Genomic DNA, 24,308 nt, shown 5'->3' on the forward strand with positions numbered 1-24,308 from the left:
ACAACTAGTGGTGTGTAAGCTGTCTATTCCATCACTAAGTGTGATATGACCTCTCATCAGGATCTCGTTCTCTTACTTATTTAAATCAAATCCATCAGCATTTGCACTATCCAAACATTTATACCTCAACAATGTGATTACTCAAATTCGACTGGTGAACCCAGCTGTTTTTACCACCCCATTGTTCACAGAACTGTTTTTCCTCGGGTCTCATAGCTTAAAAAAAAAAACACATGGATTATCAGCATCTCTCCTTTTTCTAGTATATACTTACAGTTATCCTTAAAGTTGGAACTGATATTGTAATGACTGCCTGTGGTTTCTATATGTTCCTTATTTGTTTTCTATGGATGCTGTAACAGATGACCGCCAAGTTGGTGGCATATAACAACATATTTATCGTAGAGTTAGGTCAGCTAGAAGTCCTACACAGGCCTTGCTGGGCCACATCACAGTCTCTGCGGGGCCGTGTTCCTTTCTGGATGAGGCATGGGCTCTGGGGCAGGTCCGAGCTTGGGCTGCGGAATCCAGTCGGCCTTCATGGCGCTGGAGGCGTCGGGTGGGAAAGAGGCTGCCTAGAGTTTATGGAAAGCCCCACTGGCAGAATCTCAATGAAGACCTGTGTGGCTGTGGAGTATAGTCATGCCATCTGCAATGGGCACTACACATCTTTTGAGAAATAACTGCTGCATGTTAGTGGGTCTTTTTGGAGATAGAGGCCCTGATGATGGGACATTGAGAAGTACTCTGGGGTAAGCTAGCGCATACCCAAACACGAGGTGTCACTATAGAACTGTGAAGCTGCTGGGATGCGGAGGGTACCCATAGCAGCACCAAACTTAAAACCCAGACTAATATTCGACTAGATTAACACCAACCCCCACAGAAAGGTGCAGAAGTGAAAAAGGTATGCTCATCTTCAAACATAAGGTAAGTTTGCTTCCGAATCTTACATGTCTGGCCTCCAACAAAAATTACAAGGCTTTTGAAAAGTCAAGAGTAAGTACAGTCTGAAGATGGAAAGTAATGATCAGAACCAGCTTCAGATATGAGCTAGATGCTGGGACTGATGCAGAATTTAAAATAAGTAGGAATAGCAGGTCAAAGGCTCTAATAGAAAACTCAGATGACATGCAAGCATAGATGGGTAACTTCAGCACGGGGCAGGACGCTATAGGAAAGAATCAAATCAAATGGACATACTAGAAATCAAAAACACAGTAACAGAAATGACAATGCTTTCTTTTTACTTCATTTCTAGAGCTCTGAAAACAAAATGCACTTGTGATTCAGCTCCTTGTCTTATACTTCTGCCAGCACCAGGACTCAGACTGATTTGACCTCTCAAGTGCTTTAAACTTCCTTGTATCTCTTTTGGATTGCTTGAGTAATGAAATGAACAAAAACAAGCACACGCAATAGACAGTTATTTGTGAGTGTAAATGTTTCTTTAAATGGCTTGTATTAGATTTAATAAAAACAATTGAATTAACTTCCACATTAAAGCCTCTCCTTTTCAAAGGATGAATTTAGGTGCAAAGATAAGAAAGAGCTTTGGGTCTGAAAGAATGCTACTTATTCTAGCAATTTCTGCGCATCAGACAAGCATGCAACCTTTCAGGCAGCAACAATTTTTTATTTCAACTCAGACTAAACTTCCCAGGGAGTTCCACTAAATTGAATTGTTCTGTGGAAACACAACACTGTGTATGATGTAAAACAGCCCCCGAAATTCACTAAATTGCTTTTTCATTAAGCTGTATTTTTAAAAGTAGAAATGATCAGTTTAACATTTCTCCTTAGCATAACACACCTAAAGCAAGATCAAGAAAATCTTGACTGACAATACAATTAGTGTTCTGTTGCCTCGTGCTATTAAAAAATAATCATCCAAATTCTCCCCACATGTACTGCTGTTAATAGTACTATGTACTGTTTGTGGAGTGCTGACAATGAGCAGACACAGCCTCCGGCCCGGGGGCTTACGGGGACGTAGCAGCCAAGGAAATCCAAATAACTACGCCGGTAGGTGTGAGGCTTTGGAGCTCATGTCCATCTGTACCTCTCTCTTCCTTTTCATTTCTCTTGAGAAACCCTGTACATAAAATAAATATATTACTGGAATACTTTTTCAGGTTTCTTGTAGTTTACATTAAACAAGTCACATGTTAATTTGTAACATATAAATATACATCATTTAAGTGGAGGATGTTTCATGTATTAATAATCACTTGAGAATACTGTAAGTCCATGAAAGCTTTTCACAGAGGATTTGAGATTAAATCCATAAATATCTGTAATCTAATAAAATATATTTTTTTAAATTTCAGTTCTAGCTCATTTGCTTTTTATTAAAGTCCAAGGTACCATTACATGGTTTGGTATTCCATAAAGGAAAACCTGGTCAAATGAAGTACTATGTTATCATCAGTATTTTCAGGTGATTGTTTATCATCAAGGAGCAATGTCAGTAAACCCATGGAAAGCCCGTCCCTGGGGTTTATACTTTGCCAAGGCCGTTCCTCTGGTGTGAAGATTCCCAGGTCACTTAAAGCTGGTCTAAGGTCCTGAATGACCCAAGGGTAGATTTCTTCGTGAGGTCCTGCTTTGTCCTTAACACCTTGTAGGATGTGAACAGCACTAGCAAGATCATTTAACCGTCTGCATGTCCGCAAAGCAGCATCAGGGATTCTGGATTCTGGAACCAGATCATAACCAACAAGGGTGTTCATTCCTTTATGCAGTTCCCAGGCATCACTATCTGGCTGGTTGAAGTATGTCGCCCGGCGAGCATCAGACTCCTCATCTGTCTCAGGCGGCCCGTGGGAGCAGCAGCGAGCTGACGGACAGTGGCGGCAGGACCCTGGGGCGCGACGGGGTGCAGAAGGCCTCAGGACTGGCCCCACTACAGAGCAGTGGCAGCGAAGCTGGTTGTCTAATAAAAATATTTTAATTACTGAAATTATCTTTTCTCATTTTCAGAGAAGGAAAGCTATTTTAGTTTGATAACAAAACAAAACGAAAAAGAAAAAAGAAGGAAGACCTGTTGACTACACAATATTTATTCACAACTCTTTAATGTCATTGTTTTTTCCAATAGTTTTTCTATATTGTAGTTAAATCTTTATAAGTGAATTTTGTTCTAAAGCAAGATTTCCTTATGAAATTTAAAAAAAGCTTTTGAAGTAATCTCAAATATAAATGTATTTTATATACATACATTAAGTCTTATTTAGGCATATAAATAGAGCATAGAATTTCATATTGAATATTTGGAAATCACGAGTTTCATGTGATGTGAATTAACTGTTTAGACCAACAGAAATACATTGTTTCCTTCACAGACGAGAACGACACCCTTTTCACTAAGCATTTTAAAACAAAAATCAAGATCTCGCACATCTATGGGTGCTTTGGAGATGAAAAACCAGTGTATAACCCATCTTGAAGTTTTATAAGAGTTTATTTATCCTGAGATAACATTTGAAAGACTTTTCAGAAACAGGAAGACATATGTTTCTGGTTCTAATTTAAATAGTCATATGATATGTGACCTTAATGTAGCAAGAGGTATTCTGGCCAGGGTAGTTTCTCCTATGGATCAAGTGTATTTTTGTTAAATTGTAAAAATTTAAAACAAATGTCTCCCAAGCTGAAAAAAAAAACCTCAAGGGCATCATCAGTCATAGGTTTAAAACACATGCCCAAATAATTAACAGCTAAATCATAGTAGAAAAAAATAAGAGCTTTTCCTGAACAATTTGTGGCAGTATTTAAAGTCTTCTCTTAGAACGCAATTGTTCTACAATGACCGATTTTCTCTGTATGCTTTCCCTCAATAAACATTAATGACTCAATTATGTAAAAGTAGAAATAAAGCAAAACAGAGGAGCATCGAGCACTTTGAATGTGATGCTTTTCCCTTAAATGTTCTTTAGTCGGTCCTTAAAAAGTTGCAGAGAATTAAAGGACACACACACACACAAACATTCCGAGGAGTTTTTCTCTGCGTGGCTCTGGTACACCTAGCATTCATTCACATTCCTATGACATACAGAGTTCGACAGTTCTCTGCGTGCTCTGCTGTCCCTTTCTGCATATTCATACAAGAACACACAGCCACTGTCGATCGGAGAGACTACTATGCATGTCGTGTTATGACTGACTTAAAAAATTTTTATGGTGCGGACTATAGTGTGTTCCTTTTCACAGATCAGTAGAAGGTCGGAGCTTTTGAAAAGTAATTGATACTATGCCATAGGAAGGTGTGCTGTGAATTATTCAATCACTTGCCCAGCCACAGGCACTGAGGCTTTCTTGCACCTGAGTGCCACTTCAGCCAGCGGTGACAGACGTCCCTGGGTGGCAGCCCTGGGTTCCTCGGCTGCTCTCTCCCTGAGATACAGGGTCTGGCAGAAGTAACGCCTGCTTGAGTGTGGTCGGTAGGGGAATAGTATGGGTGAAACAATTTCTAGTTTGAATTTGAACATTCCACTTAAAATGTCATAGGGTGTGCTGGAGTGTGATGTTGTTTGCTCCAGAATTACATGCTTGTGATTTTGTAATAAAATATTTTGTAGTGAAAAGGGGTGTTATTTGTGCTGGACCCTGTAGATTTCTTTGAGGGGGCATTGATGGATCAACTGAATGTGCTGCTTTCATTTTGTCCAAGATGCCCAATTTCATTTCCAAAGAGGGCTTAGCACACACGCGCAGAGGCGAGGCTAAGACTGTTTCTGCTGCTCACACTTCACTTGCTCGCTCTTATCCCTCTTTATTTGGGGAGGTGTATGCAAAAAAAGTCCTAACAGGATCTTTTTGTAACAATCTGCATTACTCTCCCTAGTGGTGAAGGTGAGCAACTCTTTTATGTGACTGTTTCACATTTGAATTTCCTCTTCTCTCAATGACTGACTGTCTGCTACCCATTTTCCTTTCTGACGGCTGGTCTTCTCTTAAAAGTAATTTATAAGGACTCTTTTTATGTTAGAGACATTAACCCTTTGTCCTATGTGTTTTTGACTTTTTAAAATATATTTTGTACTATACACTATTTTAAAAAGACGAAGTCAAATATCTTTTCCTTTATGACTTTTAGCATTTCTATATTATTTCAAAAGGCTTACTTAACCAAAGTGTATTCAAATGTTCCCCTGTAATGTTCACTATTTTTCCAAATAATTCCCTATTTTTGCCTATATTATTTTGCAAATAATCCCCTACTTTCGCTACTGGCATATTAGAGAACCCACAGAGTTAGACGCCTGGTCAGCTCTGATGGGCCTCACTCACTAGTGACGGGAATGTGCAGGCAGAGGCTGGCTGATGTCCCCAGAGAGGGCTGGTTTGCACAGACCAGGACTGAGCCCCTCTTTCACGGGGGGGAGGGGGTTTGGAGCAGCATTCACATGGGACACAAATGTCTTCCACTCTGGGAAGTCCGTGACTTCCACTTCCAGAAGCTCATGCACATCATTCTCAGGCAGGCGTCTTTCTCCCCAGGCCTTTAGTGACACGACTTTCTAGTCCTCACCACCTCGGCGAACTGTCGACCACCTTGCCTTGATCGGCACAGAAACTTCACGCCAGGCCTCTCTTCAGTGGCGGACAATTCAGCTGCTGTCCTTCAGGACAGCTCCGGAGGGCAGGCTGTCACCTTGCAGCTGTCTGCTTGTGGTCGGTGCCAGCAAATCACACAGAGAAACCTGTGGCCCAGGGCTGAATTTATTCCCCTGGAGTTGTCAGCTGCTCTTAGAAAACTTCCCATGAAAAACAGGTAAGGTTTGTGGGAGCAACTTCAGTGAAAGTAGAATCAGCATGCGCATATTTTGGGAGAAGTTGTACGAAAAATGGGGTCTCAGGACCTGTGTAGGTGTTACCCTGCTGATGCGAGTTCTAGTCTATGAGAAGGTCTCCAGGCAAGGACAGCCAGTTCCCTTTCTCCCTCCTACTCTCCCTTGCTCCTTCCATCCTACCTTGTTCCTTTCCCCCATTGCTACAGAACAAACAAGGGCGGGGCCTGGGACGATATACTATTATTGAAAGAAGCCCCCAGGTCCGTTACGGTGGCCACTAGGGGAAAAATGTCTCTCAATGCCAGAGATTTGTGAAAAGGAAAGGAAATGTTTATTTCATGCCATACAAACTTAAAGTGGTGACCTAATGTCTTTATCAAAAATACTAAAGTCCCTTAAAACACCCACAAACAGACACAGTCCTTCCTTCCTTCCTCCTTTGCCCAGTCCAGAGTACCGTATCTCAGGAAAGGAAATAGAAGTCCATGGCTCAGGCAGTCCTCTGGTTATTCTCAGTTAGTCCTCCATCTCGACTGGGAGACCTCCCTGGGTTCCCGACACCCTCAGCTGCGTCGCCGGGAACTCTGCTAAAAACCAGGTGGTGGTTCCCCCCTTCTAAAGCTGCAGGGTCCCCACCCTGGCAAAGGCACGTGGTCCTCTCTCCCTCAAAGCTGTGGGAAGGGGGAGTCCCCACTCTGCCAAAGCTGAGTGGTTCTCTCCTCAATGGCTGCCGTGTCTCAGTTTTAAATCCCTGTGCCAATCTTCCTCTGCAGCCCCACTTCTGACTCCTCCCACACTCGGGCACACTTGCCCTCAATCTGCTGTCTTCTCCAGCTTTTCTGGTTGCCATTGTGGGTCTGGGCAGGTGTGACCCCATGTCATGGAGCCAATCTTCTCCAAGCTCCCACGCAGGTGCTGTAACTTGGGGGACCTGCCCCCCAGTCCCATCTTGGGGGGAGGTCCCTTTCCATCCCCCTGGCCTTGAGCATGGCCATAGCTATTTAGCATGTCTAAGTGACCAGCCAAAGGCTATAGGTATGTTAAATGACCATGCCATGGATTAGCTGCAAAGCTGCCCTGCATGTTCTTGCTCTGTGTGCCCCTTCCCCCAACTCACACCTGTGGGGGAAGGGGTGAAGACATCTTAAAATTTCCTGGACACCTTGAGTTCTGGACCCCATTTCAAATGCCCATTTGGGGTCCCCCCTCTTGGCTGCACCCTGTAACACAATCTGTGAGCAAATGTTTAGTGAACAATGGTTGCGTAGTAGGTATCAGTCCAGAACCTGGGAAGAGTGGTGGACAGGCAGAGCATTCCTTCCTTTCTGGCGGCAACATTCCAGCAGAGTCCTGATTCATGACCAGCGGCTTGGTTTCCACAGTCGGCTCCTGCTCCACTGTCAGTGTTCGGTCTCAGTCATGGCCTAGGAGAATGCCAAGAGCTTTTGTAAAGAAGGGACTAGTAATTTGCAGAAGAGGGCCTGGCAATGCTCCAGAATTTTTAGGGTCTCCATTTTGATTTTCTATCCATATTTGCCACTGCTCCGTACAGGGGTGGGATAACACACGCTTGCCCAATGCCCCTCTCAATTCTGAGTTCTGTGGGGAAGAGAGGCAGAGCTGTCGGCACCCCAACAAGACTGAATGAATAAACTCTGCACCACACTCAATGCGTGTCATCACACGTTGGTGGTTGACTAGTAAGTACGTCAGAAAGGTCAACTCACTAGAGGTGTGTGTTTCTCCTAAACTCAAAGAACCCACAAAGTGTTTGTCTTATTGGTGGAGGTGCAAGGTACAGCAAAGCACTTCTTTAGTTTGTAAGGGGGATTCTGATTGCCTGATATCACTGGACTCTCAGAAACTTCACTGAGGTGGTGCGCCTTTAGTCTCCCACTCTTTAATATATGTGCTTTTCCTCAGCACTGGCTACATCATGCTCTCTGTGTTCTATCACCGTCGTTACCAGTTTAATGGACAAGCATTATGTCCTTGTGGGAACAGAAACTTTAATGTCCCTGTGGACTAACTTATGGAAACATTAGAGAGTAGATATCACTCAGGAGGAAGCTGTACTTTGATCTTTTCCAGATAAAAACAAATTGTTTCCATTGATTTCCATTTACAGGGATAAAGGGAAAGCTTTGACCAAATCAACAGCTGCTTATTTATTGTCAGAGGCTATATTTATTTGTCTAAGTAAAAAAACACATCTAGAATAGCAGCTTAAATAGATCAAACATACAATACTCATTTATTATTTTCCAGGGCCTGTTATCTGCACGAGTGATTTAAGTAAGAATATATATAAAAGTCACCACATTGCACCTCCTAAGTCTCTCATAGAGGCATTAATTCCTATAGTTTCACAGTAATTCAGAATTACTTTGATATATAATTTTGGTTCAGAGGGGGAGTTCCATTGCTTTCCATTCAGTGTCTGTGGTGATAGCTGTTACCCTGCATGTCTGGAAATCTGTGTGGGAGATCAGCCAGTTCCATACAGAAATATTGATCGGTTGCTTCTCACATGCCTCCAACCGGGGATCTGGCCCACAGCCTAGGCATGTGCCCTGACCAGGAATCGAATCAATGACCTTTCGGTTTGCAGGATGATGCCTGACCCACTGAGCCACACCAGACAAGGTTCCCTTTGTTGTTAAGTGAAATTCCACTACAAAGATACAGAAAACATTGTCATCCACTCACCAGTTGGTGGACATATGGGTTTTTCCAGGTTGGGACTATTACTAATTAAGCTGATGTGAAAGTTCCAGTAGTATTTTGTAGACGCATGTCTACAAAATGTATCCATTTCTCTTGGTAAAAATGTCTAGGAAATGGGTTACTGGTTGTATTAAGAAATGTAAGAAGCTGTCATTTTTCTTTCTCAAAGTGGCTGTGTTTTGTGTTCACATCAGAAATGCATGAGAATTCCAGTTGTTCCATATCCTAGCAAACATTTAGTGCTGTAGATATTTGAAATTTCCTCACCCTAATGGGTTTGTAGCATTATCTACCTGTGGTTTTAATTTGCACTTAATGTTTATTTCTCTAGTTACTAATAACATTGGATATCCATATGTAAAAATGCAAACCTTTACCTTATCTCACCTCATCTACCCAAATTAAGCCAAAATGGATCAGAGACCTACGTGAAAGAGAAAAAACTTTTAAAGCTTCTAGAAGAAAATTTAAGAGAAAAGCATTTGATCTTGCGTTATGCCAGAATTTCTTAAATAGCAAATAAAAAGGACAAACTGTATAGAATAAATGTAAACATTAGACTTTAAATTAATAAGTTAGAAAAATTAAAAAGTTTGCCTTTCATAGGACATTGTTTAATAAATAACAATGCAAGCCACAGACTAGGAAAAACTTAAAGTTGACAAAATATACATCTGTTAAAGCATTCTCTCTCTCTCCTGGTTTTTATATATTTTCATAAGAAATTTGCTGTCATTATTATCTTTGTTTCTTCACATAATGCATCTTTTTTACTCTGGCTGCTTTTTAGATTTTTAAAACAATTTCTCTTAGGTTTTTAGCAATTTAAGATATATGTTGGCAAAGTTTCAAGGTATGCCCTGATTGCATATACATTTGTAGTTTTCATCAAATTTGGACAATTTTCAGCCATTTTCTTCAAATAGTTTTCCTTCTTGCATTTCCCCTCTCCTCCAAGCCTCCATTTGCTCACGTGCTGGATGCTCGTTATTATCTCTCAGTTCACAGAGCTCAAGTCATTCCCCGTTTTTTTTTTTCTTTCTGTACTTCACTTGGCATAGTTTCTGCTGCTTTGTCTTCAAGTTCACTAACCTATTTTTTCCTGAAGTGTCTAATCTGCTTTCAATTCTACTTGGTGTGTTTTCACTTGAAATATTGTATTTTTTATCTCTAGAATTTCCAGTTGGGTCCTTCTTTCCTTCCTTCCTTCCTTCCTTCCTTCCTTCCTTCCTTCCTTCGTCCCTCCCTCCCTTCCCTCCCTCCCTTCCCTCCTTCCTTTTCTCCTTCATTCCTTCTTCGTAATCCTCACCTGAATCCTCAGGTGAAGATTTTTTATTGATTTTTAGAGAGGAGGAAGGCAGCGGGGAGAGAGAGAGAGAGAAACACTGATGTTACAGAAAAACATTGATTGTTTGCCTCCCTTAAGTGCCCAGACTGAGTTTCAAACCCACAACCTAGGTATGTGCACTCACTGGGGATCAAACCTGCAAGCTTTTGGCATATGCGACAATGGTTCCAACCAGTTGGGCCCTTTATAAGTCCCTCCTCATCAGGTCCATCCTTCCTCTATTTTCTTGTATAGCAGTCTATCTGCAACAGGTGTTTTAATGGTTTTTGTTGGCTTAGTGTGTTACCTCTGTCATGTCTAGATCTATTTTTACTATTTGAATTTTTCTTTTTGTTAAGGTAATATTTTTCTGCTTTTGCATGCCTGAAATTTTTTATGGGATGCCAGATAATGAGAATTTTACATCTTTGCTGTTTATTATTATTACTACTCCTTTTAAATGCAATGGACTTTGTTCTGCTAGGCAATTATGATACTTGGAATCAAATGGATCATTTTCTGGCTTACTTTTAAGCCTTGTTGAAATGGGTTCAAATCAATTTTAATTATAAGGCTAATTTAGCCCCACCAAGGAGATAGTTTTCTAGAAGCACTATGAAATGGTCCTTTCATTATGGGGTCCTTCCATGAGCTGGGGAAACTCATGGCACTCACAGCATTGGTTGGCCTAATGCTTTCTGCCTTTCTCCCAGGCTGGGGGTAGTTTTTCACATGCATGCACAGATCTGGACACAGACAATTGACTTCAGAGTTCATTGAGCAAGCATTCACAGTTCTCTCGTTCTCTCTCTCTTTCTCTCTATGTATATATATCTCGGAATTTTAAGAGAGTGTCCACAAATTCTTTGATTATTCCTCCCATCGAATGGTGGAATTTTATTGTCTCCCTGTGAGTGTGAGTTGGACTGAGTGACCCATGTCTGACAAATAGATTATGGCAGCAGTGATGGCATGCCACTTCTGTGGTTAGGTTATAAAAGTGTTGTGCCTTTCCCTTGTGTGGAGTCTCTTGCTCCCTCCTGGGTAGCTGCTCCAAGGGAAGCTGGAACCTTCTGGCCCAGTCCAGTTGTCAGTGGTTGCAGCCTGTGGATCCGACCAACAGCTTGAGTGAAGCCTTATGAGAAACCTGGAGGCAGAACTATTCGGATACACCCTTCCGGAATTCTGATCTCTGAGAGAGACTGTGTGAGATAAAAACCGTTTATTGCTTTAAGATGCTGGCTTTTGAGGTAATTTGTTATGTTGCAATAGCTAACTAATTTGTATTTTGATACCTCGAAGTAGGTGTTGCTGTAACAACTTCAGTTGTGAGAGTGGTTTGGAGCAGGTCAGTGAGCACTGAGGGCAGTACTAGTGCGAGCCCGAAGGACCTTGAAAAGCTTCTTTTAAATTGTACTTTGGATAATTTCATACAACACTGACAGATATTTCCTGAGTCCTTCATCCAATTGAAGGAAAGGACTCATCCATTATCATTATCCAATGATAATGTCTTATATAACTGTAGTCCATATCAACAGCAGGATATTGACATCGGTACAATATTATTAAGCGAACTATAGACCTCACTTGGATTTCACCGGTTGCGTGTGCGTGTGTCGCCCTATAGAGTGTTATGCATAGATTTGTGTAACCACATTATGATTAAGAGAGAACTGTTTCATCATCACAATGAAACTCCTTACATTTATTGATAGATACCAGTAGATACTCCTCCAAAACTTGGCCCCTGGCAGGCACTGATATGTTGTCCATCACTATATTTCTATCATTTCAAGAATGAGATGTAAATGGAATCATGCAGCATGTAATCTTTTGAGACTGATCTTTTTCATTCAGCGCAATATCTCTGATCCATTCAACAGTTCGTTTAATGTATGAGTTCCATTTGATTCACAACTTTGTCACTATGTGGAATTTTCAGTATTTTGTATTTCAGCCATTCTAATAGGTATGCATTGGTATTCAATCATCATTTTAGTTTGCATTTATCCACAAATGATAAACTATCTTTTCATGTGCTTATTGTTTCTGAATATACTTACTTTTTCAGTCTTTGCTCATTTTTAACTAATTAGATTTCTTGTTCTCTTAGTAATAAGTTCAAAGATTTTTAAAAAATATTCTCAATATAAGTCTTTTCTCAGATATATTTTTAAATACTTCCTCAAGTCTATGGACCATTTTTTCATTCTCTTAACAGGGTATTTTTCAGAGGAAAAGCTTCTTAGTATTGATTATTTTATTTTATGGATTTTATTTTTATGGATGAATAAATAATAATTATTTTATTCTATGCATTAATAATAATTATTATGACTTTACAGATTCTGATTTTGGTGTCATGTCTAAAAATTATTTCTTTAGCCTTAAGTCACAAAGACTGAGATTTTGTTCTATATTTTCTTCTAGAAGTTTTATGTTTTGTAGTTTTGTTTTATATTTAGATCTATGATCCATTTTGAGTTAATTTTTGTATGAAATTCAAGTTGAAGTTCTTTTTTTTCTCCTTGATATCCGGTTGTTCCAACCTCATTTATTGAAAAGACCATCTTTTCTCCATTGAATTGCTTTTGCTCCTTTGCAAAAATTAGTTATGTGCTTGTGTGAAAATATTTCTGGACTCTATTCTGTTCCACTGATCTATGGAATATGGAATAGCACAGTCTCTTGGTTACTATAGCTATAGCATGAACCTTAACATTAGGGAGTGTTGAGTTTTTGAACTTTATTGTTGTTTGTCAACTTTTCTATTAGTTTAGTTCCCTCTGTTTGTGTGTGTACATATATATTTTAAAGATTTTATTTGTTTATTTTTAGAGAGGGGAAGAGAGGGAGAAAGAGAGAGAGAGAATCAATGTGTGGTTGCCTCTCACATGGGCCCCACTGGGGACCTGGCCTGCAACCCAGGCATGTACTCTGGGAATCGAACCTGCGATGCTTTGGTTCACAGCCCACACTCAATCCACTGAGCTATGCCAGCCAGGTCTTGTGTATATATTTTAAAATTAGTTTGTCTATATCCATAAAATAATCTTGCTGGGATAGTAATAGAAATTGATATGAACAAAAAGATAATTTGGGGAGGATTGTCACCTTTACATGTTTATTCTTCCAACCTGTGAACCCATTATGTCTTTCCATTTATTTAGGACTTTAGTTTTTATCGCTGTCTTGTGGTCTTCAGCAAACAGATCCTACACATGTTTGATTAGACTTGCAACAGTTCATTGTTTCGGAACTTGTGTAAATGGTATTAAATATTTACTTTCCAATTGCTCATTGCTAATACATAGAAGTATGACTGAGTTTTGGTGTTGAACTTGTATCCTATAATCTTGAGATCTAAGAATTTTTATCATTCTAAGAAATCTTTTTGCACTTATTTTGAGTATTTTCTACATAGACAGTCATATCATTGGCAAATACGGGCATTTCTTTTTTTCCCCAATTTGTATTACTTGTATTTGTTTTTCTTGCTTTATTACACTGGTTAGGATTTTTAGCACTATGTTGACTAGGAGTGGTGAGAGTAGACATCTATGCCCTGATCTCAGTTTTTAGAGGGATAACTTTCAGTCTTTCACTCTTAGTTATAGGTTTTTTTTTTTTAAGAAATGGATTATCTAGTTTAATTTCCCTTCTACTCCCTTTACAGTTTGCTGAAAGGTTTAAACATGCATGTATGTTGAATTTTGTTAAATGCATTTTCTGCATCTATCTGTATACTCATGTGGTTTTCTTCCTTAGTCTGTTATTATGGTGAACTACACTGATTGATTTTAGAATATTGAACTAGCCCTGCATTCCTTAAATAAATCTCACTGGTCACATTACATTATTCTTTTTATATATTGCTGCATTCAGTTTGCTAATATTTTGTTGGTTTTGCATCTAGATTCATGAGGTATATTGGGCTTTCTTTTCCCTTTGTGTACTGGCTTTGTCTGGTTTTAGGATGGGAATGCTGCCAGCCTCATAAAATTAGTTGCAAACTATGGCCTTGTATTTTCTGGAAAAGATTATGTAGAATTGGTGTTACTTTAAAAACAAATGTTCAGTAGAATAAACCATTGAAACCATCTGAAACTAGAGACTTCTTTTTGAAAGATTTTTTAAACTACAAATTTAATTTTTTACTACCTTAAGAAAGTTTTTGGTCAAAGCCACATGGCATTGGTAGGGCTATAGGTGCTGGCTTATAGAAAAATGAGGGAAACGTTACTGGAAATTAAGGAAGGGGAATCCTTGTTATGTAGGGCATTAAGTTATAAACACTGTTGTCTGCAGTAGAAAATGGGCCTAGGGAACTGGTTTATCAAACTATTGACATTTCCAAATTTTTTTTTGTAGGTGCCACCTGGTTTCTCCCTGCTTCTAGAACATGTGAAAGGAGAGAAGATAAATTAAAGGAAAACTGTTAATAAAAAGCAGCCAGGACCAGATGGCTTTAAAATTGTTCAGCCTCTTTTTTCTGGAAAATAGTGCTAAAATTAAGAACAATTGCATCACAACAAGGATGAAATACAGGGCACTTTCAGGAAAGAATGGTCTAATGAGGAACCCAAAGTTTTGACTGTAGTATCCCTTGTTAAGAACTCATAAAGATGACATGTGGTCATTCAGAGGATCTTCCCGTTAGAATGAAGGCTCTCTAAAGTGTTTAAGTGTGTGCCTCCCAGATCCCTTCAATCAAACAGTAGGGCTTCTAAGAGGTATAAAAGCTCTGTTTCTCAGCTGTCTCATCATAAACTCAAGGTAGAGAAGGGTTTGTCTTCCAGAAATTTGAGGGTGTGGCCTTTGTCTAGTGGAGCAAATTCCATAAAGATTCACAGAAGACTCACAAAGTTTGGAAAACAGAATTACAGATGCAAAACCACTTCTGGACAGAAAGGGGCAGATAGATACTCTTAGATGGTGATATTCTTGATTTTGAGCTGATGCTTCAATAGGATGAATCTTTTGAGGGCCTTGGGAGGGGATGAATGTATTTTGCACATGGAGGAAATGCAAATAATTTATGGCCAAAGGGCATTAATTCCCTCCAATGGTTTTAAAAATAGGTACATAATTTTTTTTTACTATTTCTCCCTTTGGGTGGGGACTGGATCTAGTGATTTGCTTCTAATGAATAGAATATGGTAGAAATGATAGTATGTTACTTTCAAGATTAGGTTAAAAGAAGACCACAGCTTATAGTTTGGGTTCTCTCTCTTGGATTACTTGTTCTGAGGGAATACAAGTCATGAAAAGTCCTATAGAGAGGTCTGTGTGGCACGTTTCCTGTCAACAGCCACGTGGCTTTGAAAACAGAACCTCTTATTTAGTTACATCTTCAGAAACTATAGCCCTGGCTACAAGAGTGACCGCAATCTTTTTTTTAAAGGAGTAATTTTTTTTTGACGTTGTTGCAGTGTCTTCCAATCACCAGCTACGGAGCAAGTGGGGAATGGAATGGGTACCTCTGCCAGGCTTGTTTTCCCTCCCGTCTCTGAACCTGGCAGAATAATAGCCATTCTCCAGATGTGATCCTGGGAGGTTTAAAGGAGTAATATTTTTTAAAAAGATTTACTTATTTATTTTTAGAGGGAGGGAAGGAGGGCAGAAAGAGAGGGAGAGAAACCTCAATCTGAGAGAGGAACATTGATTGGTTGCCTCTCGTGCATGCCTCAAACGGGGATGAACCCACCACCCAGGCATGTGCCCTGACCAGGACTTGAACCAAGGACCCTGTGCTTTGCAGAGGGATGTCCACCCAACTGAGCCACACCAGCCAGGGATTTGACTGCTATCTTGTGAGAGACCCTCAGCCAGAAATCTGCAGCTTAGCTGCTTATAGATTCCTGATCCTTAGAAATCATTTGTGATAATACATGTTTGTTGTTTTCAACTGCTAAATTGGTTAGGTAGCCATAAATGAGTACTACACTCTCTACGGAGCTCACTTGTCTCTGGTACTTTGCCTGTAAATTCTAGTCATCTTGCCCTATCTCCCCAGCTCTGCGAGTCTTCAGGGCTGTTCAGATTTCTACTTCCCGGGCTGGAGCCAGGACACTGCCCCCAGCTAGTAAACTGGGGAAATTGGAGTGATCACCTCCCTATCTGCTTCCTTTCTCGAATAGGTCATAGTCCTAGGCTGCCTGTTGTCCAGTGTCTGAAAACCACTGTTTCTTGTTTGTTCTTACATTTTTGTCCATTTTTCTAATTGCTTAAGGTGAGGATTAATGTAGTTCTTGTTACTCTATAGTGGCCAGGGCTAGCTTAAGGCTTGAGGCCCACTTAGATGTGAGTGCTCCTGGGAGTTAGCATCCTCACTCAGCTCAGTGAAAGAGTTCTTTGTATTCCCTAAGAGTTTATGGTTTCTGGGAGGGGAAAAGATTTAAGATTAGCTTTAGGTATTGAGATGCTTCGAGCCAATAAGTGAGGAGAATGAAGAAGGGCTGGGGCATCAAAGTCAACTTTCTATGTAGAAAAGCATGGGTTATAAAATGCAACATGTGAGCACTTTGTGTATTGGAACAGCTGGGTCCACTTACTCTGATGCTGGGTCACTTACCTCCGCCCCACAAAAGCAGTCCTTGGTTGATGCTAGCTACCATCTGGTGACATACGTGTTGACCCGTCTTAAGCAGCATATTTTTCCCACCTGTTCTTCTCTTTCCTTGAAGATTGGCAATGCACACACATGTCACAGTCCTGCCTTTTCTCCTCTAGCTCACCATACACAATTTACTCCACTCCAAATCAGGCTCGTCCTTGCTTTCACATCCATACATATGTGAAATTTACTCAGAGCCACTTTAACTGATGCTCTTGTTTGCACATCTAAGTCTCTTATAGTTGGGGCACAGAAATGTCCCACAAGCCATTTCCGTCTTTGGCTTGTTCGCTCTGTAAGCCAGCTAAGTCATGCTGGTAGTGAGGTTCAAAAACTGGAAGTGGAATAAAATACCATAAAGACATCAATTTCCAACATTTTCTAAAGCATCTCAGAGAATTTCCTGAGAATTTCCACACCTATTTGATGTAAATTGTTGAATTAGGTAGGGTGATGAAAAAAAGGTATATAAAAGCAATCATTCCTGTCTTTCAAAAATTGATAGTTTAGTAGGAGAAATCAGGATACAAGTCATTACAACCCAAATGATTTATAAAAGCCTTTGAAAATATACCAGTAAATTATAATAGTATTTCAAATGCGAGAGAGAAGAGCTTGCTGGGAGGTAGGCAAACTTCTCTGTGACCATCGAGATTAACATCTACCGTGAGACAGAGTAACAGCTGGCATGGATTATGCTTTGGTAGTGGGCAAAAAAGGCAGAGATGGGAATTTACATAGGCAACCTGTACTTCTGAGGAGTATATTAATTTAATCACATAACTCATTTGTTTTAAGGAAGCAAACATTTATTCTGATAAATGCCTATAATTTAATATGCATTCCTACAATTTTATTGATATTTTTGTTATTGTTAAAATTATATCAGAAACATTTAAGGCATATGCTTGTGGAGGTGTTTCATTGAAACTAGCCTTCTGTCTTAATGACTTGCTGTACTTACTAAGCACAAACTGCATCTGATTTCTTGTCTGGTTTTAAGTCTGTATAATTGAGTCCCATAAAAAGGTGTAGCTTCCTAAGTAACTCAGATATTTCTTGAGTTAAGAAATATCCAGTTATTTGTGGATACCCACGCCCACCCTCATAACTCATTTTAGAGCTTTTACAAGATAAGGTTTGGAGAAAAACATTCTTGACAAACTTACCTAGAGGGTCTTCGTGTTTGTTTTTAAATGCTGGACCACTCAAGAATGTTTCTGGGACTCAGCTTAGTTAAACAATGGCTTTCCTTTGAAATAAGATCGCCTGCCTCCCTGAAAGGCATAGTAGTCACCTTTGACACAAGGAACAGAAGGTAAAATAACCAAGGAGGTGGGGAACCAACCTCAGTGCTAGCATTTTAAAGAAATTGATTTGCATTCACTCTTATTTCTAGGTGTCTGGCCTGGCCCAGAGGGTGCAAATGGCAGGTTAGATCAATCACCTTTGAGTCTGATATGAAATGTTTGATGTGGCCAAGAAAAAAATGTGTGTAGGTGCCCTGAAGAGCAGCAACAAAGGAGGCAAAAATAGATAAGGTTGAATTTCCCTCCAAAGACAGAAATAGCTATGACATATTTAATGCACAAAAAAGTAAGAGGCAAATTAATCTCACCTGGCTTGATATTTTTAGAATACAATATTTAATATTGGTCCCCTTAATCTCAATCTTATTAGGAGTGTGTGTGTGTGTGTGTGTGAGAGAGAGAGAGAGAGAGAGAGAGAGAGGAGAGGGAGAGAGAGAGAGGGAGAGAGAGAGAGAGAGAGAGAGAGAGAGAGAGAGAGAGGGAGGGAGGGAGGGAGGGAGGGAGGAGAGGGAGAGAGAGAGAACCAGTGAATGGGAAACTGGAAGATAAGGTGGGATAAGGGGCTCTGAATTGTCAGGTCTGTCCTGGGACTCTTCCAAGCACACTCCGTGATGAATTCCATTATCTTCAGGCTTAGAAAATTCCTGGAGACAAAGATGGGAAGAAAAGTCAACGGTCTTTGGTAAACAGGGCGGCAGCGTTGAGCTCAGGTCTGCACTAAGCTTTGCTTTGTGTGACGTGCGGTGGGGGAGACCTCGACCGGAGGAGGAGCCTGAGCAGGGGGTGGGGCGAGAAGAGGGAGGCACTTCTACCTGCTCACACCTCCGCTGGGGGTGGGTGAACGCGTGCGGTGTGAGGATGCAAATCAGGCTCCCAGAGCAGCCAATCAGGAGTCAGGTGAGGAAATTTGGGTCCCCACCCCGTCCCAACCGGGCTTGTGAGCACGTGTGCGGTGTTCTGGGACCTTTGTCCCGCAAAGTCACACTTGGCGGGCAACCTGGGCTCCTTTTTCTCCCTCATACCCTACCTCGCGAGTCGAGTCTCCCCCTCATCCCCCCACAAGTTAGCTCCCGCGCAGCTGCGGGTGAGAGCCTGAAGCACTAGTCTCGAGGCGCGTGCGGACACGGCCACGCCAGGTTGCTGGGACATCGGCACCAACCCCTGGCGGCTAGGCGCGGGTGCACGCGGTGAGCCTCGGTCCGGACACCACGGCTCTCCGGCCCGCGCGGGGCAGTCCTCCCTCCGTCTCCAGGCAGCCTTGCCCGCCTCGCGCTTGCGGGTTCTCGGCTTACTGTGGGTCGGTCCTGTGGGGCTCCGGAAACTCCTGCAACGTCCAGAACACAGAAAATAGACTCATCACCTAACTCGCCAGGGAGCCGGAGAGCTGCGGGGCTGTGGCGTTGCCTGCCCCCGCTCCTCCCCCCCCCCCCCCCACCCCCGCCTGTGCTCGGGCAGCCTCTCCGAGTCACACAGCACCCCCCCCCCGCCCCCGGCAGACAAAGGGCCTGGGCAAACTCGCCGCCCGGCCTCCTTGCGCTCGGGGAGGCGGTGGATCGCGCAGAGAGGCGCGCGCGGGGCAGGGAGCTGCGGCCGCAGGAGCGCGAGACGGGGAAGAGCCGCGAGATGCGCCTGGCTCACCTCTGCTGCTGCTGCTGCCTCCTTTACCAGCTGGGGGTCTTGTCGAATGGGATCGTTTCAGGTAAGTGCTGCAGTGACTTGCGGCTTGCTCTCCAAGGTCCCCAGCGGAGACCAGGAACGCACGGGTCAGCAGGGCTGGTGCGGCCCATGCGCAGCGAGCAGGGCTCAGTGGGCAGCAAGGAAAAGAGCGAGCGGGGGCGCAGGAGGGGGTCACGCTCCTGAGCCAAGCGCCGTTCTCCAGGCCTTTTAAAAAACCATCCTGAAAGGGCTCGTTTTCCTCTATGAGAGTAGTGATGTTTGCAAAGGTACGTTATAGCACCTGGAGGAAAACTGGGAAGGCCATACACCGGTAGCACTGCTCTGGCATGCACTTAAGAAAATTATTTAATTGTGCTGGAGTCTTGCACCTTTCCACAACCAAGCGCTGTCACCAGACGTGACTGCCCCACTCCCTCTCCCCTCCCCCGCCTTATAATCGTACTTTTATTTTGAAAACGCTGGGTTTTGTAATCCGATCGCAGGGCTTCAGGGGTTGCTGGAGTTTCAGGGGCTAGACGGGTGGTCTCCAAGCCTGTGAGCCTGGGCATGCTTGTGCACTTTCAGCCCGCACTTCTCTGTCTGCCCCGCCCGCAGGGCTGCAGTTCGCCCCGGACCGGGAGGAGTGGGAAGTCGTGTTTCCTGCGCTCTGGCGCCGGGAGCCGGTGGACCCGGCCCGCGGCAGCGGGGTCAGCGCGGACCCGGGCTGGGTACGCGGCTCCCGGACTCCAGCGGCCAGCAGCTCCCGCGAGGTGCGCTCCGTGGCCCCGGCGCCGCCCGAGGAGCCCGTGGAGGGCTTGTCCGAGCCCCGGCCCCCGCCGCTGCCCCCGCCGCCGCCGCAGGAGGGAGAGGAGGACGAGGAGTTTGAGTCGCAGGAGCTGCCTCGGGGATCCGGCGGGGCAGCCTCTGTGTCCCCGGGCGCCCCAGCCTCCTGGCAGCCGCCGCCGCCCCCACAGCCACCCCCGTCTCCGCCCCCGGCCCTGCACGCCGAGCCGGAAGGCGACGAGGTGCTGCTGCGGATCCCGGCCTTCTCCCGAGACCTCTACCTGCTGCTCCGGAGAGACGGCCGCTTCCTGGCGCCGCGCTTCGAGGTGGAGCAGCGGCCGAGCCCTGGCCAGGGCCCCACGCGGGCAGCCGCCACCCCGGGCCCTCCCGCGCCGCCCGACGCCGCCTGCTTCTACACCGGGGCGGTGCTGCGGCATCCCGGCTCCCTGGCCTCTTTCAGCACCTGTGGAGGTGGCCTGGTAAGTGCCCTCCTTCCCCACGTCCCACTTCCCCTGCCACTCCCCCCCTCCCCCACTGACCAGGCTGATGAGCTTGCATCTCACCCGCTTCCAAAGTGCTCGCCCTGAACTTCACCCCAGACTTCACCGCTGTCCCCCAGGAGTCCTCAACGCTTCCCTCATAGCGAACGTCTTCAAGGCCGTCAGTGAACCTGAGGCTCATTGGGTGGGTTCGTAATTCGTAGCCTTCTCCTTCCAGATGCTTATACGTTTCTTCTGAACACTATAGGAAACTCTTGCCCCTGGTTTTACTTCTTTCTGTTTTCCAAAATAAGCCCACCACGTGGTGTCTTTCAGGAGGTTGGAAGACAACCAACCTGCTCACTGATGAATCTCCTCTGTGTGTGCCCCTCACCCCCAGTTCCTCATCTGTTATCTTATAGTTTTTTTATGTCCTACTTCCAATTTGTCAAAACAGTTCTCTAAATTACATTCTGACGACTGCCTGTAATTTAAACACATCCACAGCCACGTTGGACAGTTGCTCACGCATCCCGTGAAGGGCAGGAGCTGGGCAGGACCAAACGGAAAGACTGGGAGCTGTTGACCAAGGGCTGACCTTAGAATCCAGTCTGTGTGCAGAGGGTATGGTCCCGTGGTTTAACACGAGCTTTCCTAAGGTCTCCACTCGATCTGGCATAGCTCCTTCTCTTCTCTCTACTGCATGGGGGAAGGAGCAGGCTGAGGGCTTCGGAAGAGGCCTGTTGGAACTGGAGAGCGAGAGCCATGTATTTGCTCTGTCTGAAAAATAGAGGTCATCGTTCGCTTTCCCCCCTCTGCCTTGGTGCAGGGTTTGGGATAATTGTTACCTTCTGTAAGTCGGCCTTTACTTGTGGTAAAGGGGGCATAGCATAAAAGTCACTGTTTGAACCATTTTTAGGTGTCTACTTCGCTGTTGCACTCCCACTGTTGTTCAGCCTCCATCACCACGGCCTTGCCTGTTGGTCTAAGGCAAAACCCACGAAATACAGACCTGTGACCTGTGTCCTCATTTTGTTGTCCCTACCCAGCCCCTGGTGAAATCCATGAGGACTCATCTGAAAAGCAACCTATTTGGAGGAAAATCTAATAGTAATTATTTTATCCATTTCAAAGTACTTCATCTTTCTGGATCTCATTTTCCGTATTTATAGGAGGAAATATCAGCACATTCAAAGCTATCCAAAGCCATGAAATGGGGAAAGATGGTTAAAAATTTAAACGACATGAAACTGGAACTTTTTACCTATCTCCTCCTAAGGTCCCTTAGTCAAATGATGTAAATTACTGCACGGGGCTGTATTTTACCAGATGCTCATAATGATGAATATTCAAATATGAAAACTTTTAGCTATGAGTAAAAGGAAAAATTGGCATGGAAAAATCACATGAAAAGCTTTGAAAAATGTTTCTTGTGGAACCGATGTGTGAACACTTCGTGGGCAGGGGGTACATTTTGTGGGGATTTCATTGTCCACTAGTTTTTGGCCAGGGATTAAATAATTACATATAGAAAGTTCTTGGTGTGATGGAAGGAATAGGGGATAAAGCATTACACTGTGTTGAAATGTGGGCTTTCGGTCACATTTTCCAAATGAGCTATGCCTTCTCTCCATACTTACGGGAGCAAAGTGAGAATTATGAGTAGGTTTTTCATAGACTGAATAGGAGTCTGACACACCTCCCTGTTTATCATGTTGGACTTCACTCACTTTTCCTATTAGCCACATATGTACATGTTCTGAACTGGGAAGTCTTTGTTATTGAGGAAAACGGACATTGCCAGCAATACAGTATAGCAGTCAGACGCCGAGTAGAGAGTTAGGCAAGTAGCCAAGGAGGGTGGGTTTGTTAGTCCAGACTCCACCATGCCAGCCCTTCCCCTCTGAGAGTGGGTGAGGAAAGAGCGTGCGTGGCTGTCTGAGCCCTGACATTGGCTTGTTTCCTGACGATTGACATGTCCCCTGCCTCTCTGGGATTCAGTTTGCAAAAGGAAAGTGAGACAGTTGGGTGATTTCATTAAAAAATTAGATGATAGAATTAAAGTCCGACTGCATGTGAAATGTATTCTTGGTCCCGTGTTAGGGGCTCACAGCGGGGGAGGACATCACATACAAGTGGATGTGCCATAGGCCATCATGAAAGCCACACACTGACATGACAAATCAGCTGTTGTGCCTGAGGTGATGTTTTCCTTGGGGAGCTGGAAAAGGCTTCCCCAAGTTTAACTGGATTTTTAAACCTGGGAGGCTTTCTCTTGGCAGAAAAGGGGCTAAGGAGTGTTTCAGATGGAGGGGAGAGCCTGAGTGGACATGTGGAGGTGCAGTGTGTACCAAGCGAATGAAAACAAATCTCCTGTGACGAGCCCAAAAGGTGCAATAAGGCAGAAAATAGCAGGGTGATCAGACCTCAAAAGCTTCCTGTGCTAGAGCAGGGCTTCCTCTGGCTACATTTTTGCTCCTCTCCACTTCCAGAAGTCTGGGACCCTGGTATTCTACTGTGAGGAGTCCTGATGCCTTCATAAGAGGGCGAGTTATTTGTAAATGCTACTGCCTTTAATTGGCCACAGCATTTCCTAATCAGTGAGTGAAGCTTTCTGGTTGTCAGTGGCACAGAAAGAGCAGGTCATCGCCAAGTGTACCTTCCCTCCCCCTGCCAGCAGCGATGCCTGCTGGGGCCTGAACTGCTTAGTGCCTTCCGGGTAGTTACATATCTGCAAGTATCCAAAGCTGCCTTTCAAAGGAGATAGATTGTCGCTATTCAGTATTGCACAGCGGTGAACATTTATGAAATTGGCCATTCATTCTCCAGACATCAATCTAACTTGTGCTGGGAAGGGGAAAATGCTAGAATTGGGAAGTTGGGTGCAGAGTCAGCTGCCGCCTTTTCAAAGTCCCCATTTAATCCTTCTGGGTCTCATTTTCCCTACTTATAAAATGCACGAATTGTATTATATATCTAGCAGGCGATGTATGAAGTGTTCCTGCTACTTCTGTTTCTCTTTATTAGTCTCTAATATTGAATCATAATCTAATTTGAGCCATATATTCCATCAAAGAGGCACACAAATATAATGGTGAGCAATGAAATGTATTGATCAACTGCTTTCGGCAAGGCTTTGTGTAGATACACAGAATGCAAAAAGATGTAGAAGTCTTGGTCGGTTTCAAGAAGCTCTGAGCCTGGCCTGCCAGTCACAAGTGCCAACAAGGAAACAGAACAGGTGGAGATATGTACAAACATAGGGAGGCCTCAAGTGCTATGAGGGTACTATCTTGTTCATTTCTACAACATTGTAAGACATCTAACTTTTAGTAGACAGTACCAATCACTTGCATTGCCTTATGTGTTAAATAACAATCTCTAAAAAATTAAAATACAGAAAAGCAACACATTAAATTCTGTGAAAGAGTGCAACAATTATGGTTCCTCCAAGTTAACACAACATACACACACACACACCCCGCTCTCTAGGCGCTGGGCCACGGCACGCCAATCAGGGCATACCCTGCTCGCCTGTGGTTCTCTTTACATGGACTGTCGAAATGACTACCAGTCATATTTAGATTGTTTTTCCAGGATGATAAAGAGTGA

General features: G+C 43.4%; 1 protein-coding gene and 1 non-coding gene across 2 annotated transcripts in view; one reads left to right on the plus strand and one right to left on the minus strand.

The window, feature by feature from the left end:
* Positions 1-15,273: 15,273 nt before the first annotated feature.
* Positions 15,274-15,411, minus strand: LOC123813257. The gene has a single exon (XR_006784699.1). It is a non-coding gene; the product is annotated as a small nucleolar RNA SNORA7 (small nucleolar RNA).
* Positions 15,412-19,392: 3,981 nt separating this feature from the next.
* Positions 19,393-24,308, plus strand: part of ADAMTS19 (ADAM metallopeptidase with thrombospondin type 1 motif 19) — a 241,616-nt gene continuing 236,700 nt past the window's right edge. The window contains exons 1-2 of the mRNA XM_045827263.1: positions 19,393-19,477; positions 20,050-20,696. Of these exons, the coding sequence (XP_045683219.1) occupies positions 19,402-19,477; positions 20,050-20,696 (723 nt within the window). The 5' untranslated portion in view covers positions 19,393-19,401. The remainder of the gene's footprint in view (positions 19,478-20,049; positions 20,697-24,308) is intronic.

The sequence above is a fragment of the Phyllostomus hastatus genome, unplaced genomic scaffold (genome assembly GCF_019186645.2).
Source record: "Phyllostomus hastatus isolate PE091 unplaced genomic scaffold, TTU_PhHast_1.1 phas_contig_150, whole genome shotgun sequence".
NCBI lineage: Eukaryota > Metazoa > Chordata > Mammalia > Chiroptera > Phyllostomidae > Phyllostomus > Phyllostomus hastatus.